The sequence below is a fragment of the Lontra canadensis genome, unplaced genomic scaffold (genome assembly GCF_010015895.1).
Source record: "Lontra canadensis isolate GAN:19392208 unplaced genomic scaffold, GSC_riverotter_1.0 scaffold70, whole genome shotgun sequence".
NCBI classification, from domain to species: domain Eukaryota; kingdom Metazoa; phylum Chordata; class Mammalia; order Carnivora; family Mustelidae; genus Lontra; species Lontra canadensis.
Window position 1 is genome coordinate 329,099 of NW_022631064.1, and position 18,753 is coordinate 347,851.

General features: G+C 38.0%; 1 protein-coding gene across 2 annotated transcripts in view; it reads right to left on the reverse strand.

Moving 5' to 3' along the window:
- FOCAD (focadhesin) overlaps nucleotides 1–18,753 on the reverse strand; it is a 297,139-nt gene that overhangs the window by 99,582 nt on the left and 178,804 nt on the right. For both annotated transcript variants that reach the window (XM_032880503.1, XM_032880504.1), the window contains exons 16-19: nucleotides 11,051–11,185; nucleotides 7,844–7,894; nucleotides 6,997–7,080; nucleotides 174–312 (exon numbers count right to left, since the gene is read on the reverse strand). In XM_032880503.1, the coding sequence (XP_032736394.1) occupies nucleotides 174–312; nucleotides 6,997–7,080; nucleotides 7,844–7,894; nucleotides 11,051–11,185 (409 nt within the window). The remainder of the gene's footprint in view (nucleotides 1–173; nucleotides 313–6,996; nucleotides 7,081–7,843; nucleotides 7,895–11,050; nucleotides 11,186–18,753) is intronic.

An 18,753-nucleotide genomic window follows, 5' to 3' on the forward strand; every position in this document is an offset into this window, starting at 1 on the left:
ACCATTCCTAACTCAAGCAGTATCTCCACAACAGATGGGTATGTTGTGCCTTTCAGATAGAAAGTGGGCTGCAATTAAAGTGAGCTATCATATGTGCACATCACAAAAGAACACAATCAGACAGGTAAAATCCCTGAAAAATGCTAGCTCCCACACCACTGAATAGGAGTCACCTGGTAAAACCAAAGGAGCAGTAAGTGACAACAGTCTGAGATAGCAAGAGCCAGGAATAGAAAGATCCACATCCTTTTCGTCACCCTCGTCATCTTCATCTTCATCTAGCTCATCGGGAGTAGGGATTTCTGGTCTTATCTGAAACGACAGAGGGGGCAATACGAAAACATTATGTAAAATCCTTTCTTTGTCCTTTTTATGTCAAGATTTAAAAACTGAATTAGACTCATTGCATTGTAATGTCAAAAGACCATTAAAATTTAATTTTAAATTACCTATTCATTTTCAGATTAACTGAATGGGAAACTCGATCTTAGCAGCTACAAGCCCAGATCCATGTAAAGAACTAATGGTAATATACTAAGAAAATTACCGTAAGCCAGTGTAAGCAATGATTATTATAGAACACTAATAAAATTTTACGCCATTTGATTATAAAATGCAAACACTGACACATTCAATATATTGAACTTCTATGGTTTGTAATTAAATATTTGCCTTGTCGGAATACTTCCTTTTTAACTTGTCATTCTAGCCATATCTCTATGGCAAAGCTTAAAATCTTCCAGTAGCATATATAGTAGAGATCAGGAAAGGACAGAAGGCTTTAGCTGACTTTTGCTTAGACTCGGCAGTTTGTTGCAAGAGAATATAAAAACACTAAAATCTGTAATTGGTAGCTATACTTTATGGTGTCTAATTTGCAATTTGAAGATTTTGTGGTTGCTCTGTGATTAGTTAGGTTCGTTTGAACCAAAAATTTAAAAATTTAAAAAGATTACCACCATTGTAGTTTCTACAAGATGTAACTGTCAAACAATTAATTAAATTTTTAATACTTTCAATGACACACCATCATAATGCCCACGTGGAGATAATTAAGCATTAGGGGAGGAAATCAAAATATATAAAAGTGGTTGCTATAACCATAAAGTGCCAGAACCCAGTCATTACCATTAGCCTGTCTCCCGGAGTTATTTTTAGAAATAATTAACAATTCCTGCAGACTGCCTTCTTCATAGGTCCCCAAAGCACTGTTCCATTTAGGAACTGCACTGAGTCAGGATTCTTGCAGGGGGATAAAAGAAAACAGAGAGGAAATGCTTCTCTTAAGTATAATAACCTCAACTCCAATGAAGCCTTTCAACCATAACTAGTGTTCTCTTCACTAGTGAAGGAATAAAAGCAACCTGACTACCCAAGCACTTTCCAAGACACAATTTAATTCTGATTCAATACTGAGTCCCTAATTCTCAGAGGACTGAGCCAGCCATAATTACAGAGATAACAATAATGTGTGCTCCGCATAGGGCATGACAGCATTTGTGGGTGTCACTGGTTCCTGGAGAAACTTGGGCGCATGTGCAACCCTTTCAGCTCTCACAAGCAGGGGTTTTCCAAGTGCCTCTTGTCTGTGCCCATACTTTGAATTGGCCAGGTTTGGTTCCATCGGGAGTTATCTTAGAAATCCTAACCAGTCCCAGTTGCCTAAGAAGATTCATAAAAGGAGGTGGTCCTGGGTCTGTCTGCCTTACTTCCTTTTTATACATCATGGTACAAACTGAAAATAACATTTGAACAGCAGCCAGGGGAAACAGACAACGATGTTTACAGCCCAAGACTACACGGGTAACGCCAGCTACCACACCCGCGTATCAAAGCGCCGGGAAGCTCTGACGTACACCCCATGCACAAATGGCAGGAGATTTGGGGAGTTGGAAGACAGAGGGAAACATGTAAATTACCATGAAAACTGAGATGGGGAGGATATAGAGAAATCAGAACCGTCCTACTCTGCTGGTGGGAATATAAAATGGTGCAGGCCCTTTGGGAAACAGCATGGCAGTTTCTCAAAAAGTTCAACAGAGTTTCCACATGGCCCAGCAATTTCACTCCTAGGTATGCAACCGAAAGAAATGAAAAGGTACAATCACACAGAAACTTGCATGTGTGTGAATGCATTATTCATAATAGCCCCCAAAGGGAAGCAACTCAAAGGTCCATGATCTGATAAACATATAAACTACATGTGGTCTTATCTGCACAATGGAATATTATTCAGTCAAAGGTGTGCATACAGATACGCACCAGAGATGAAAGCACCTTGAAATCATTATGCTAAATGAAGGAAGCCAGTCACAAAAGACCAAAAGACCACATACTATGTGATTTCATTATAGGAAAGGTTTGGGTTAGGTAAATTTAGGGACAGAGGGTGGGTGACACAGTTGCTTAGGGCTGCAGGAGGGGAAAGGGATGATGGGGATTGACTACTGATAAAATTTTAAAATTAGATTGTGGTTGCTCAGTGATTAGTTGCACAGTTCTTTGAATATACCAAAAACTCATTGAATTGTACACTTTAAATCGGTGAATTATATGGAATGAGAATTATAGCTCAATAAAGCTGCTGAATAAGAACAGAAGAAGGGAAGGAGGAAGGTTGGAAGGAAGGGGGAAGGAAGACGTGTTATAAAGAGGAGGTGGTAGAGGAAAGGGGAGGAGGGGGTGGCAGAAGCCGGAAGCTATCACTACCTTCGGAGGGATCTTAACTGGTGTACGAACTATGGCAAATGACCAAATGCTTCCAATTCCAGAATTATTTAATGTAAAAGGGATAAGGTTATTTTTACACATATTCTAGCCCACCCAGTCTTTCTGTTCGGTCAACCTAAATTACTTAAAATGAGTCATAGCACCCAAGCCAGCAATATTTCTTAGAAACGCTAAAGAAAGACCTACTAGGTTGGAAATAAAAAATAACGATCCACTCATCTATCTTATGTTGTCTAATTTTACATTCACATAACTGGATGCCTATATTAATTTATCTGCCATGTGGTAAAGAGCATATGTCTGCATCTCACATATGCATATATTTTAACAAAGAAACTACAGATGTACTGTAATTTCAGAATAGCTGATATAGTCTGCCGACTTATAATAGTATGATTTGTATCTTCAAAGGCGAGTTAATTCTCCTGAATGTATTAGCACTTACTGCTGGACTTTGGTTTCATTACCTTTCCCTTTCTCTGCTCACCTCTTGAAGTACTTGTTCCAGCTTCTCTGTGCTAGGCTTTTCCCTTGCTTTGTGTGTAATGACTGAGTAAGAGGAATATACATACAACTAAGAAAAAATCAAAAGAAGTCACATAAAAAATACCTGTAAAATTATAACATTTTGGTAGATTACATTAGCTACTAAAACATCCAGAAAACCACGTACATATTTCACGCACAGGCACACACACAAATACACCCTTCCAATTATAGCTAAGCTTTGTTGAAAAAGCTTAAGTGGAGAGCCAAATATGAAATGATTAATTACTTTTAGAATTGGCTTCAAATTGAATATTGGAAAGCTTATCCTATAAAATGCCTCCTCTATGGGTCCTGAGCCACATAACCTTTCAACCACCTTTCCTAGTGTATAACCTATGAAAACCCAGGAGTTTGTGCATAAACACAGGATTTTATTTAGAACACGTCAAGTATCCACATAAATTTATTTAAAAAGAGAAACAGCTTCTGATGAATGCAGTGACATTCACTTAAATCAAAGCCAAACAGGTTACACCATATTAATACCAACCCAGGATGCATAATGAGTTCTTTTATATTACTCACTTCTAAAATTAACTCCAGAAATCAATAACACAATCTATCTTAAGATTTCTAAAATAAAAAGTTTAATTTTTAAACAACTAAATATATTTTTAATGAACCCAAGTCAGAGATGAGAATCAATCTTCCACCTAAAGGTTCATCCATTACTGACTGTTTTACCAGAATAACAATTCTCTGTATTTTGGTTGTTTTTGTTTGTTCTCTTTTATTCGGTTAGGGGCACATTAAAGAAGACAGAAGAGAAGGATAAATAGCTGAGCACAACAGAAGAATACAAACTAAAAGAGAAAATCATCTGTGTCCATTTCTTAACATTGGAATCAACAAGTCCTCAAAAAAGCTCCCTGAAACTTTTTGACCAACTTTAGATTTGTATATTTCAAGTGATTAACAATGACACTTTAACCAACAAAACATAGGGATTCATTCAACATTCCCAGATTATAAAATGGCCTACTACTTAGTGTATGTCCAATAAATAATTGCTAAACCGATCCAAGTATGAAGGGTCTATCATTAATAATGCCACAGAACTTCCTAATAACAAACCAATGACAAGAAATATGAGCTAATGAATTTGATATTCAAATTGCCTAACTCACATGGTGTCTTATTCAGCTCTACTAATCGCTGACATTTTCCATCCTGCCTTACCTATAATGTTTCATTCAACCCTAACTAATGTCTGCAACTCCCCTAACACCTTTTGTTCTATCAATCTGTGAGCGTTCAACAAGTTTCACAGCTTAAATTGATGCATCAGTCAACAAGAAGTCTATCTTTAGTAAATGTGAAGAGACCTAGTACTTACAAAGTAGCTGAGTTATCCACAAAAGTAGCAATGTTGATCAGGATACAATGTATCTTTCTGTAATTTCTTCCTACTTGAAATTCACAGCACTTTCATTTAAAAGATTATCTCACAAGTTTCCAGAAACTGAGAGAATGTGGATGTACTTTCACAGGAAAGGTCCAGAGGGAGCCTTCAGTTTTGTGAGTGAGCCTTGGTGCAGAGTGAGTCATCTCTGACAACAAGGAAGAGTGTTGGTTGTTACACTGTAGAAGACCCTACCTGGCAGGGACCTTCAAATCATTGAAAATATGATTTTAGAGAAGATGAGCCTCAGTTTCACCTCACTATCAACTACCAGACGGAGGTGGGGACCTGACTCCGTTGTATCCTTAGCTTTGGAGAGCTTATTTGGGGTATGAACACACTGACCATTTTCCTAGACTTTTTGGTCCTTGGGTATTCAAACAGCCAAAGGGAAACTCAGTCGTCAGTAAAAAAAAATGAATTGTGAAGTCTTTGAAGCAGTAATTCTCCATGAGGAGGCAGGCTGTCTACACCAGAAACTGGAGGTCAAAGACGAACTCTTTTAAATCACTTATGTCTCCTCATCTTAAACCTAGTTGAGAATATCCACTATAGTGAACCACTGTTACTTTGGGGAATAAGCCGAATCCCAGAAGGGGGTAAGGGTAAAATAAAGGCTGAGAAGAGTGGCAAAAAAAAAAAAAAAAAAAAAAGATAAATTTTAGAGATTTCCTTTATAGTTCTTCGTACTCTAAAGGTAAAAACCCAAGCATATCTAGAAACCCAACACTATCAGCACCCTTTATGTTGGAAGGTATAAAAGAGCAATTTATGGATCCTCAGGGATCAGAGAATATTGAAGAATTAGATTAAGAAAGTATCGAATATCTCACTGAGCAGAAGTTTATGCTCAGAAGTTTATGCTCACTTATCTGAGCATAAACTCTAAAAAGCACAACCAGGAACTGAATAGAAGGCCAAAGTAGGAACAGATATCAACATTCCAATATGTAAAGAGATAGAGACTAAACAGTCAAGAATATGTGGGAGTTATTTAATGAAACCTAGTACTCCAGCTGGCATATTTCATGAATAATAGCTAAAAGTAAAGGTAATTATTATGCTGTGATCTAACTTAGCAAATGCTCATTAAAATAATAATAATAAAAAGTATCTTTGCAGATGTTGTAGCCAATTTACTGGCAGTTTGCCTACAAAATTTACAGGTAGCTTTTTTTTCTTTTTCTTTTTCCTTTTTTTTTTAAAGACAGTTTGAGTATTGCTAGTCACCATAGCTCAGTATGAGGGCCCATCTTTTTTAATTTTATGAGTCACAGAACACGTCTCCATAAGTCTTCCCATTTGTCATGACCACAAGACAAGCTGGCCAACCTATGTTTGCATCCTCAACGTGGGAAATCCTGCCTTAGGATTTGGTTTCACAAGAGCATTTTATAGGTCCCTCCAATTCAAGCCAATCAACAAGTCTGCCTTGTTCCTACTGGCATCTAACCTCGGTGTAAGCTCAATTCCAAAGAAAAACTCAACCCAAACCCATTTTAACGCCTTAGGAACCAAGAAATTTATATCAAAACTTCTTAGGCCATTTGACCTAAGGACAGACTCTGGGTAACATTTCACATAACTTCTCTAACACAATGTCTGCCTTACACTCTAGAGACACTCGATAAACATTTCTCTGCATTTGAATTAACAGCAATATGAAATGTGAAATATACATTTAGCTCCTTAACATAACCGAATAATTTAAAGCTGATTATGTTCAGGAGATATTAGAAAAGACTGTATGTTTTTAGTCTAAAAGCCAAGGCAGTGTCACATAACATCTTAACCCCTAAAAGAGTGATACTTTCCTCATCTAGTTCCCTGGGGCTTTTCACACTAAACTAAGTTTTGTGGGTTTTTTGTTTGTTTGTTTGTTTTGATGTGGCATCTCAATTTTGTATCAGAAATAAGGATCTTTGGCTGCCCAGGTTGCACAAACCTTAGCCGATGCAGGCCATCCTTGGATTTAAAGTCCAAGATGGAACACCAACTGGGCAAAACAGTTGCTATGGGGACACAGATGTTCTGGAACGATAAGCCGGGGGCCCAGGCATGCAGTCCTATACCCGTTCACCTACAGAGACTTCGGGGGCACCACAGGTGGTTCCCATTGGCCTCAAAGAGATTTAAATTCATTATCTGTGAGGTCTAAGACCTCTGTAGTCTTTTACAGGTTAAACAAGCAATAAATATAAGTTCTTATCTTTTATAGACCACATATTCAGAATTACAACCATCAGGTAAAAACCTTCTAAGAGAGGAGATACAAATGGAGTTATAAAACCAAGCGAGAAAGCAGAAAGGCCTACCTCTTCAGGCAGATGAAGAATGGTGTGCTCTCCCGCACTGAAGTGTGACAGAGATTTATATGCGGCATTGGCTACAATTGGGTCCTAGATGGCGTACCAGTAAGACAAACAAAAGAAACAACAGACATTACACATCAACTCTGGAAGAAGGAAGACAATCCATCCTGCACCAACCTCGAAGTTCTAGAGTCAGTGCTTTGGAAATGATCCTCAAGCCCTGCTTACTGTGTCGCAACTAAAAATAGAAAACTGCAGTGGGTAGGGAGATCAGAAGCAATCAATTTTTATCCTAGTTTGGACGTTAAACAGAATGTAACTCAAAATCGCCAGGTCCCCGTGACATAGTAGGGTTGACTGAAAGGAGTATGAGGAAATGGAGTCTGATAGGCTCCAATTCTCTAGCTACTAACCAGAAAAATTAGCCCTTGGGAATCTCAGCTCATACACTCTTGAGTCTAGTATCACTGACAGACACCCTCTTCTCTTGATTGGAAACCATATCTAAAGAAAAGTACTGAACTTTGTTTGCTTGATGAGCTCATTGGTAGGGGAGGGGCAAAGTAGGAAAGGGGAAGGGCCTTCAAAAAAAAAAAAAAGAGAGAGAAAACAACAGCAGTCTCTCTTCACATCTGTCAGCTTCACAAAGTAACAAAGTGCACTTCATGACAAAAGTGTACTAATCATAAAATCTGAGAAGAATTTCTAAAACCTAAACTCATTAACGTCACAATTCTTTAAAGATCACAAAGCCATCATTTGGAGTTAGTTCTATTTCTTATTCCTAGAGTCTTATTTCACAGTTCTTTCTCAACTTGGTTCTGTTTCACTGACACCCTTGTGATAGTACCTTGTTTTGAGTGTGGGTCCAGAGGAAGCTGAGGACTTGAACTTTAAAATTCTGAAAAATCAATAAACATCACAATAAATTGCTAAGATGAAGACAAAACAGGGAATAATCCAAAGTAGAAAACAGTGAAAATTAATTCAAAATTATACCATTAGTGATTGACTTAATCTATATTTAGCCACCATTCATGACATGAAAATAGAAAGAGATGCATCATGGCAATACATGGACATCTTAAACACAGTATGTTAATATTATTAAATTTAGAAACCTGGGCGTCTGGGTGGCTCAGTGGGTGAAAGCCTCTGCCTTCAGCTCAGGTCGTGATCCCAGGGTCCTGGGATCGAGCCCCGCATCGGGCTCTCCGCTTGACGGGGAGCCTGCTTCTTCCTCTCTCTCTGCCTGCCTCTCTGCCTACTTGTGATCTCTGTCTGTCAAATAAATAAATAAAATCTTTTTAAAAAAATATTATTGAAATTATTATTGCTTATTTCCAACTCTTCTGCCAACTTTTGAGCTTCTGGAAGGCAAGGACTAACAATACGGTGTAATGGGAAAACAGAGGCTATGGAGCTAAATGTCCTGGACTTAGACACCAGCCTTTGTTTAAAAACCACAATGATATTCAGGCTTCTTGTCTGGCATGTAGCAGGTACTCAATAAATATTTAATGAATGGATGTACCTCTCAAAACCTCAGATTCCTTAGCTCTAAAATGAAAATAATACCTTCCTATGAGATATTAGAACGAATTGGTACAATGTAATGAGAAGAGTGCTGGGAATATAATAGGCTCTTAAGAATATCTATTATGTGTTAGTATTTCTAAAGCCTAGGATGGTTTTACGAACTATATTCTGAGTCAATGAATGGATGTACAAGCACTTAGCAAAGCCATTCAGAAAATACACAAATTGAAACATGCTATCTATTTGCCACAAGCCTATAGTTTAAAGGGGAAAATAATATACATACATATACATATACCTGTATTATAAAACAGAAATAAATGTTAAGACAGTACAGATAAAAAAAAAAAAAGTCAAGCCTATAGCAATAGACCCCTGCTTGCACAAAAGTTTGCAAAAATAGTGATGAATTAAACCAATTATTTATTCTCTAAAATAGATTTTAAAACTAGGGATTAAAAAAAAAAAAGCAATTCTGGCAGAGAGAAGAACTGCACAGAGGAAAAGAAACAGAAAAGTTTAGAGGTAGAAAAAACACATTCCAAGCGATTTAGTTTTCCTGGAGTGAAGGAGGCAGAACCGCAGAATGAGGCCAGATTCTAAAAGGCCTGACTGGTTAGGTATAGAGAGGCTGGACTCCATTTTAGGCAAAACACGACACTGAGGTAACTGGGAAAAACAATGACCTTGGAAATTTTGGGGGAAAATCACAACCAAACTCTAAGCAGTTATCAGAGAACGCTTTGTTTAAATACACACATAGAGAGAGAGAAGAGGGAGGGAAAAAGGAAAGGATTGGGAGTGAGAGAGGAGGAGATGAGGGAAAAGACAGGAACAGGAAGAGACAGAGCCAGACAGCGCAAGACAGATGGACAGAGGTCACCGCATTTCATGACTTCTGCTTCCAAGTGGACTACAGTTACTGAAGGGCTCTCCCTTACTGGGAGGAAACTGATGGCCAGAATGGCTCCATAGCCATCTATCTGAACGAACAACAGAGGAACCTTAGTATTAACATGAGCATGAAGAGAAACCAAAATAAGACACTGGTGAAAAAGAATGTAAATTTGAAGAAGAAGAAGAAGAAAAAAAAAACAAGTGTCCCTTACACATACATACACACACAAATTTTTACAGCCATTGGTAAGTAGACATTAGAAAGCAACACAAAAACCAGTTCATAAATTAACCTGTAATAAAATCTGAGTAACTCAAAAGTACAAGCAATGCAAAGGTATATGAGTTCAGTCCTTGAAAACAGAAAGTAGATAAACACAACATGTCCGCCCTTTGGCTTTTAGTCTTAGCTCTTTATCAGTAGCCCAGGACACTTTCGGACAACATTAGTGTATGTATCATAATAGTCTCCATAAAAAAGACTTTTGGTGAACTATATACTGTAGGAGTCTTATATTAATTTTTTTTTTAATACCCTAAAACAAAACCCCAAATTTGAGAATAAACTCATCTTCTATTGGTTCAATCATTCACTGAGTAACTACTTACTGACTGTATGTTACGTGCCAGGCCCCCTGCCGGGGACTGTATTCTCAGGAAGGACAAATTTTATTTTATTTGCTGTGCAGCATTAAGAATGATTAGAAGATGTATTATCTTATAATCCTGCCTTATCACATAATCTAAAGCATGGAAGGGACCATTATTGGATTCTTCTGGGGGAGGTAGTTTATCAAAGTCTGTGAAGCACTAAATCAAACTTAAAGTTCACGAAGATTTCAAGTGAAAATCAATTGCCGGGCTTTAATGGAAAAAGAGAAAAGGGAAGCCTGAGTGGGAATGTGGCTACAGAAGTGGAGACATAAATGAATTATCCACCCTCTCATTTTGCTCATTTCGGGAAGAGAGAATACGGAACGTGTTAAACAGAACACGTGGATCTTCCATCCAGGCTTTGAGTTCACGGTAATGACAAAACCAAACAGCTCATACAGACATTTTCCTCTCCTAAGGTAGTCTGATTTTACAATCATCCTCATCGTACAGATGTATATAGGAAATGTGAACTAACGTGTAAAAATCAAATCTTCCTGGGAAACCTAGAAGCAAAACACAAATGACAGTATGTCTATACTATGGGAGATTCTGCCCTGCCTTATTAAAGTCTTTGACTTTTTTTTTTTTTTTTTTTTTAGAACTAGAAGCACTAATAAAATGCGTTTCAACTTTTGGCCTCAGGAATTCCATTATTTTAGAAACCCTATTTTTAACACACTGACTTTTTATTTTATTTTATTTATTACATCCTGACTTTTTAACATCTTAGCTCTCTTCTCATAATTAAAACGTGGTCTCCTTTATGTAAATAAACCCTGGAGACAAAGAATTGATAAGGACTCCTATTCCAGCAGTCCATAAAGATATCATGTTCTAAGGAACAAAAAGTGTTAAAGGATTTTTGGCAAAAAAAAGACTATGAATATCTTTTTCCCGAAGTTATTATGAAGCCCATGTCTTTCCAGTGTGAAGAGAGAAAACGTATTGGCCTCCAAACTCGTACCTCATATTCAGCCGTGTTGACGGTTAAGGAAGGAACGAGAGAAAACAGTTCACTAAGGGTCTTCAGAATGAGAGGTCTCGTGTCGCAGCTGAGCTTTGGGGACAGCGCATTCCAAGTGGAGCGAATGCAAACGACCTGTGAAGAAAGGAAAGAGTTAATGCCTCACAAAACCCCAATTGATAGGAGGCCATTAGCACAGAGAACTATCTCTCATTATAAGGAAACCAGCAAAGAACAAGAACATTCCCAGGAGTTAAGACTTGATAAGGTATCACTCCTCAAAAGAAACTATTTAAACCGATATAAACTGTGGTTGAAGACAATCCAGCCTGACTCTCAGGACCGTTTCTTTACTACTTTGCTAACCAAGGAAATAAAACTCTCCCAGGTGGACACCGGCGGATGCCCGCGCACACGTCTGCCAGTGGGGTTAGCTACGTGTGCTGCCGAAGAACTATTCCAAACAAAGAAGGGTAAGATAATGTTAGAGCGTTTCTAAAGGCAGGTATCTGCAGCTTTTGTCGTTTTTCAGCCCTGCTGAAACTGCATCAGCACTCAGAAAATTGAGATGTTCAATATATAAATTGAACATACTCAAATCATCTTACAAACACTTAAAGGAGGCAGGAGAATAGCTCTATTATTTAAAATAATAATTTGGGCACCTGGCCTGCCCAGCTGGTAGAGTAAGCGACTCTTGATCTCAGTGGTCCTAAGTTCAAGCCCCACGCTGGGCAAAGATCTTACTAACTAACTAATTAACTAACCTAATAAACAAAATACTTTAAACCTTTGCTTTAAAAGTCACTTCAGATTCTTTAAGAGGGGTTAAAGAATAAAAGAAAATGACACCCCAACAAAATTGTTATTTTTAACTTGACCCAATTTTCTAAACCAAGTGCTCTTAGTTCATTTCACTATCTGGTTTTCTGAAGATTCAAGTGTCTTCTCAAGTTCAAATGCAACTACAACAGACGATTTCTTCACTTAGAGATATTTTATTAAAACTTTAAAATCCAGGCTAGAAGAGCGCCAACAAAGATCAATTAGATAGAGTTTAACAAGGCTCAATCTTTCTAAAATACTCTTAAGCGTCAATTCACACACACAATTTATCTCTATCTACAAACATAAATTATTTAGGAAAAACTACATAAGGTAGTAAGTGAAAAGATGTCAAAAATAAATGAATAATATATACCTAAGGACACAGATTAAGAAGCTTAAAGAGGAGACCATAGAAGGAGTAGCTCAGAAGATGTGGGTTTGATGTTTTTGCTCTTATTTTCTCTTTTTGCGAAACAGCAGGAAAATGTTCTTCAGCTTGGGACCCCCTGCAAATTTGGGGTGAATTCACATTTACTAGGGAGAATACTGTGTGACAGTCATGTCAGTAGGCACATTTATACAAAGCAGCCTTAATATTACAAATCATCAGTATGTGCCATCAAAAGATAAACTAATTCTTTCAAAACTCTCAATTCGACATGGAGTATCTGCCCAGCATAGCATAAAGTACTAAGAGGAACAATGGAATATAAAACATAATCTAACATCTCAAAGAATTTAGCACCTACTGATGAGAATGTACATAATTCCAAATCATCAGGAAATGAAAGAGATGATTAGATTTAAAACTGTTGTCAACAGAAAAGAGTTTCAGGAGGAAGTAGGGTATAGAGCGCTGTCTGGGGCTGGGAGTCATCAGAGAGGATATCCAGAGCCAGGAAGCCTCAAGATGGGACTGGAAGAAGGAATAGACAAATCCAGCAGACACTTCCTGAACGAGTGGAAAACGTAAGTCGAAACACGAAGAAAGTGTGTTATAGGCACAAAACTGGTATGCAAAGTACCAGTGAGGGAAGGCTGGCAGATCAGAGAGGACCTAGGATCCTAAAACAAGTTTGACTCAGAATCAAAAAAAAAAAGGAAGCTTCTAGCAGTTTCTGAGCTGGGGAATATCAAAATTAAAATGCCACTTTTGAAAGAATCTTCTGGTGGTCTTAGAGCCAAAGTCAAAGAAGCCACCCAACCCTGCTAATTCCTATTTCTCACTGGTCCCCAACACATACAAAGCCTCCAACATTTTCCCCAATTCTCATGCTCAGTGTGTTAACTGTGCTTTTTCTTCACTTTAAATGCCCATCCGATTCTAGCTGAGGGGGTTTCAAGACCCAGTTCAAACCCCAATTCCACAATTAAGCTTTCTCTTACAGTTCAAGCCCTCCTTTTATCCCTTTCTTTCCTCAGCCGTCTAACACTTAAAACTCTGCACCACCCAATTTAGCATTTAATTATATACTGTCTAGTACTATTCACCATTTTCTTGAAGATAAGTTGTCTCCTCAAGTAGATATTAAGTTCTTTGAAGATAATGATCATGTCTCATAGTTCTCCCTCCCCACTCACCTAGCATGGTAGTAAGTATATAACAGATCATCAGTACGTATCAACTACTCTTCGTACAGAACCTGAGGAATGCTAAATCTGAGATGGAGAATGAAAGAATTAAAAGAACCTGGAAAATGAATTGGGAAGAGAAAAATTTTGCAACTAATGCCTAGGTGAATAAAAAGTAACATTTTAAAGAGGAGGAAGGGGCACCTGGGTGGCTGAGTTAGTTAAGCGTCTGCCTTTGGCTCAGGTATTAATCTCAGGGTTCTGGGATTGAAACCCACATCGGGCTCTCTGTTCAGCAGGGAGTCTGCTTCTCCCTCTGCTGCTCCCCCTGCTTATGCTCTCTCTGTGTCAAATAAATAAATAAAATCTTTAAAAAAAAGGGGGGGGGAACTGGATAAAGAAGAACATTTGTAGGAGATGGAACTAGGGATGATGGGTTCTATTTGATATATGTCTAATGTGAGTTGGTGGAAAGACATTCAGAGAGTAATACCCTGCAAGGAAAAGAAAAGTACTTCCCGGGTTTTGGCACCAAAAAAAAGAAAAGAAAAGAAAAGAAAAGAAAAGTACTACAACTCAGATGTGAGGTTGGTCAACAATAGCTTTGTTGTTCTAGAAATCAAAATTTCTATTTTGATTTCTAGAAATCAAAATACCACGAGGAGGTATGGCCTCACAGATGCTCTGACGTACTCTGCAGATCAACAAAGAAGATGTCTGGCCATCAACGGCACAAATACCAAAAAGGCCTTGCCTTGCCCTTTTGGTGGGGGGTGGGTGGGCAGGAAGGCTACAGCCTTCAAGTTTATTCAAGGGTTCACAGAACTTCTTGTAAAAAGTCTTCTTTCTAGAAAGTTTGAAAGCGAAGGCCCGAAATGGTACTGTACATATGGACTAGGAGACGGTATTTCAGAACCGTAGCCAGGAAGTGTGGCCTACACAGTACATGTGCGGGGAATACCTGTAAACCCAGGCTTGTCCCCATAATCAGAAGCAGGGAAGCCTCTAGTAAAGAAGGCTGGCTGCTTTCCCTGACCTTCCCAACCCTGGGCTATTCTTGATACTACATTGCAGAGATCTCCTGGCCCTGAGGGCTCCTTGAGTTCAAGCTATTACCATCTTGCTATATCCACCTCCTGGAACCCTGGGGATCTGATCCACTACCCTTTTGACCCCTACAATCTACTGAATGATATCAAATTAGTCAGGCTCATGGTCCTGACCTTTACTGGCTCCTTCTGCCTCTACTCTTCATTACCCAATCACTTGTCTATTTTTCAGAAAACAAGGTGACATCTGGCTCTAGGAATGTGATGGACCATAGCTGAAGTGACTAATAAAGTAGGAAATTCTGCTCTATAAAGCTGAGCTGAAAAGGAAAAAAGGTAGGGGTGGGAGCATGGGGAGAGGGTGGTGTTGTTAATTACCCATGCCAGAAACAAAGAGGCAAATAACCACACTGAGGGACTGTAAGAAAGCTGTCAGTTTCCATAACCTAATAGCTTGTGTTTCAATGTCCACAGGGAAAGATACCGCCTGTAGCCCTATAGAAGGCAGGGAGTTGCAACTGAGACCCTAACATAAAACCAGCACCCTTGGGGTGCCCGGGTGGCACAGTTGGTTAAGTGTCCAACTCTTGGTTTCAGCTCAGGTAGTGATCTCAGGGTCATGATCTCAGGGTCATGAGATCAATCCCCCCAAAGTCTCTGTGCTCAGTGGGGAGTCTGCTTTAACACTCTCTCTCCCTCTCCCTCTGCTCCCCCCACTTGTGTGTGCTCTCTCTCCTTCTCTCTCTGAAATAAAATAAATAAAATCTTTAAAACAACAACAACAGTGGGGCCTGAGTGGCTCAGTGGATTAAAGTCTCCGCCTTTGGCTCAGGTCATGATCCCAGGGTCCTGGGATTAAGCCCCGCATCAGGCTCTCTGCTCGGCGGGGAACCTGCTTCCCCCCACCTCTGCCTGCCTCTCTGCCTACTTGTGATCTCTCTCCATGAAATAAAAACATTTAAAATAAATAATTAATTAAATAAATAAAATAAAAATAAAACAACAACAACAAAAAAAAACAACCCCACACAAACACAAAAAACAGCACCCTCAAAAGAACTGAATCCTTAGTGTAATAGTTGGACTAAAAACCACTGGGCTGAGACACTGAAATAACAAAACAGCAGTGAGCTAGGGGCACATGGATCACTCTCAAAGGATATTCCTCTAACACGTAACTCAAATGGTTTGCAGAGAAAAATGAGATAAAATAAGCTCCTCTAAAAAGGAGCTCATGTTAAAAAAATTTTTGGAAACTATGATACAGTCCAACATGAAAAAATCAAGAAAAACAAGAAACATCAGGACTAAACATCTCAGACCTTTAGATAACAGAGCAGCAATACAAAAGTATGTGTAAGAATTAAAGATTTCAGTAGGAGGAGAGTGGTTGGGTTATGGACATTGGGGAGGGTATGTGCTATGGTAAGTGTTGTGAAATGTGTAAACCTGACAATTCACAGACCTGTACCCCTCGGGCTAATAATACATTATATGTTAATAAGAAAATTTAAAAATTAAAAAAAACAGAATTAAAGATTTCAGACAAGGCATTTAATTACCAGTAAAAGAATATGGCATGATGGAAAAGAAGAACCAAATCTGGAAAAAAAACAAGATCTCCAAAAATGAAGAATATAATCACTGAAATTATTATTTTTTTAAAGAAATACTTATTTATTCAGATACAAGTCTTTTGTCAGATATAACTATTTTGAATATTTTCCTCTCAATCCGTGACTTGAGTTTTCTTTTTTTTTAATCTTGGAACACTGCAACAAAAACTAATGATGTATTTTATGGTGACTAACATGACACGATAAAAAAAAGTCACTGAAATTCTTAACCCAACAGATAGGAAGTTATCCTATCTACAGACCAGAGAGATTAGAGTTACAAAATATAAAAAGAAATTCGAAGTCAGGTAGTATCAAAAGAGGTGGTCTTTCTTATGTTTATCAAGAGTTCCTCAAGGAGATTCATTTGAGAATTGTCCTTGGAGAAGTGGTTGATTCCAGGACTGGACTAAGAAAAATGTGACTGAAGTCTGGAGCATCTTATGGTGCCAGAAGTAAGGAAGTGTTCATTAAAGGATGTGGACTTGCTGAAAGGACAAAGGAGCCAGTCTCAAAGTGTTCCCAATGAACAAATAAAAACCCCTAAGTCCTTAGAAGCAAAAAGAGATAAATACATAAGCAAATAAGAAAGAAGGAACAGCTCTTTCTTACAGAAGAAATCCTATTGATAAATGTAGAAGCGATGACAGAAAAAAAAAAAACCACCATTAGACAAATACCACAGGAATAATTGTCATAGGCAAAATCTGTTGGTGGATGTTAAAATTAGTGGGCAAAAGTATGAGGACAAACAGGACAACTAGATAGTCTCAAGGTAACTCCTCTAAGAAATGGATTAATTATAATTACAGAAGAAAGAACAGTAATGGGATGTGGAGAAACCCATTAACCAAGTGATGAAGGTTAATAGCACCAGTAATAAAACATATCAACACCATGTACTCCTGATATGATACACTGAGAAATACTACTTCTGGAGTAGTCTTGTCAAAAAACATCTAAGCTAAGCTCAACCTAATCATGAGGAAAAACCATATACACCAAATTGAAGGATACTTTACCAAATACCTAACCAGGACTCTTCGAAAGGGTCAGCATCAGGAAAATAGAGGAGACTGAGGAAGTGGCACAAATGGGAAGAACTAGGTAACAGGACAACTCAGTGCAACATGAGACCCTGGATTGGATCCTGGAATCGAAAATGGACTTTAGAGGGAAAACTATGAAGCCCCAGTAAAATCCGTAATTTAGCTCATAGCATTATACTAACATTAATTCTCAGATTTGATGGCTATGCTATAGTAATGAAAGTTAAATGTTACATTAGGGAAAGTAGAGTTAAAAACATATGAGAACTCTATACTACTTTTCTTTTTTTTTTCTTTCCTTTTTTTTTTTTTTTTACAATAGCTTTTTGGAGATATAATTCACATACAATTCACCTAAAGTACACAATTCAATGGTTTTCAATGATACAAAGTTGCATGACCATCATCACAATCAATTTGATGATCATCACTCATTTTCCCCAGGCTACCCAATCCAAGACAACCATAAATCTACTTTATGTCTCTATAATTTTGCTTTTTTGTAGACCTTTTCTATAAAGGAAATCATACAACATATGGTCTTCTGTTACTGGCTTCTTTCAATAAGCATATTGCTTTTAAGGTTCATTATGGCATAATATATATCAGTAGGCTTTTTCGTTGCTAAATAATATGCCATTCTGTGTAATGACACTCTGTGCTATTTTTTGAAACATTTCTATTGGTTTAAAGTTATTTCAAAATAAAAGGTTAAAAAAAAGGAATAGAAAAAAAAAAAAGAACTACCTAAGGAAATAGTGGCTAAGAATTTCCAAAGTCAATGAAAGACATTAATGTTCTAAGTTGTCAGCAAGAGAAAAATAAGGTTACATCTATATACATTATAAGATTGCTGTTTAGTACCAAAGGCAAAGAGATAATCTTCAAAGCTCAGTGGGGAAAAAAAGAGACTATCAAAAAACAGAGACTGTTGGGACGCCGGGGTGGCTCAGGTAGTTAAGCGTCTGCCTCCAGCTCAGGTCATGATCCCAGGATCCTGGGACTGAGTCCCACATTGGGCTCCTTGCTCAGTGGAGGGCCTGCTTCTCTCTCTGTCTGCCACTCCCCCTGCTTGTGCATTCTCTCTCTCTCTCCCTCTCTCTCTGACAAATAAATAAATAAATAAATCTTTTTAGATATTAAAAAAAAGAGAGACTGTCTACAAAGGAACAATTTAGAATAATAACAGACTTCAAAATTAACAAGGCCAGAGACCATGCAATAACGTCTTAAAGGTCTGAAGAAACTATCAGCCTACAAGACTGAATTCATCATTCACTAGTAAGGGCAAAAGAAACAAGAATATATGAATTAAATTAAATAGATGGAACACCCAGGTATTAAGCACATTATAGCATATGAATATTTATGTACAAATTACCCAGAACGTGTTGCTCAGTTTGTCTATGAGTTTTGGAGAATACATCCCATTCTAAGTGCTTACATTATGTGTATTTTATTGCCATTTGTGATTCTCGGGGAGAAGGATACTTTCGTCCTGTCCCCATTCCCCTACCATCTCAGCAACACTAAATGGCCCAGATTAAGTCGACCATGGGCAGCGTACACTCAAAATAGCACATGATTGG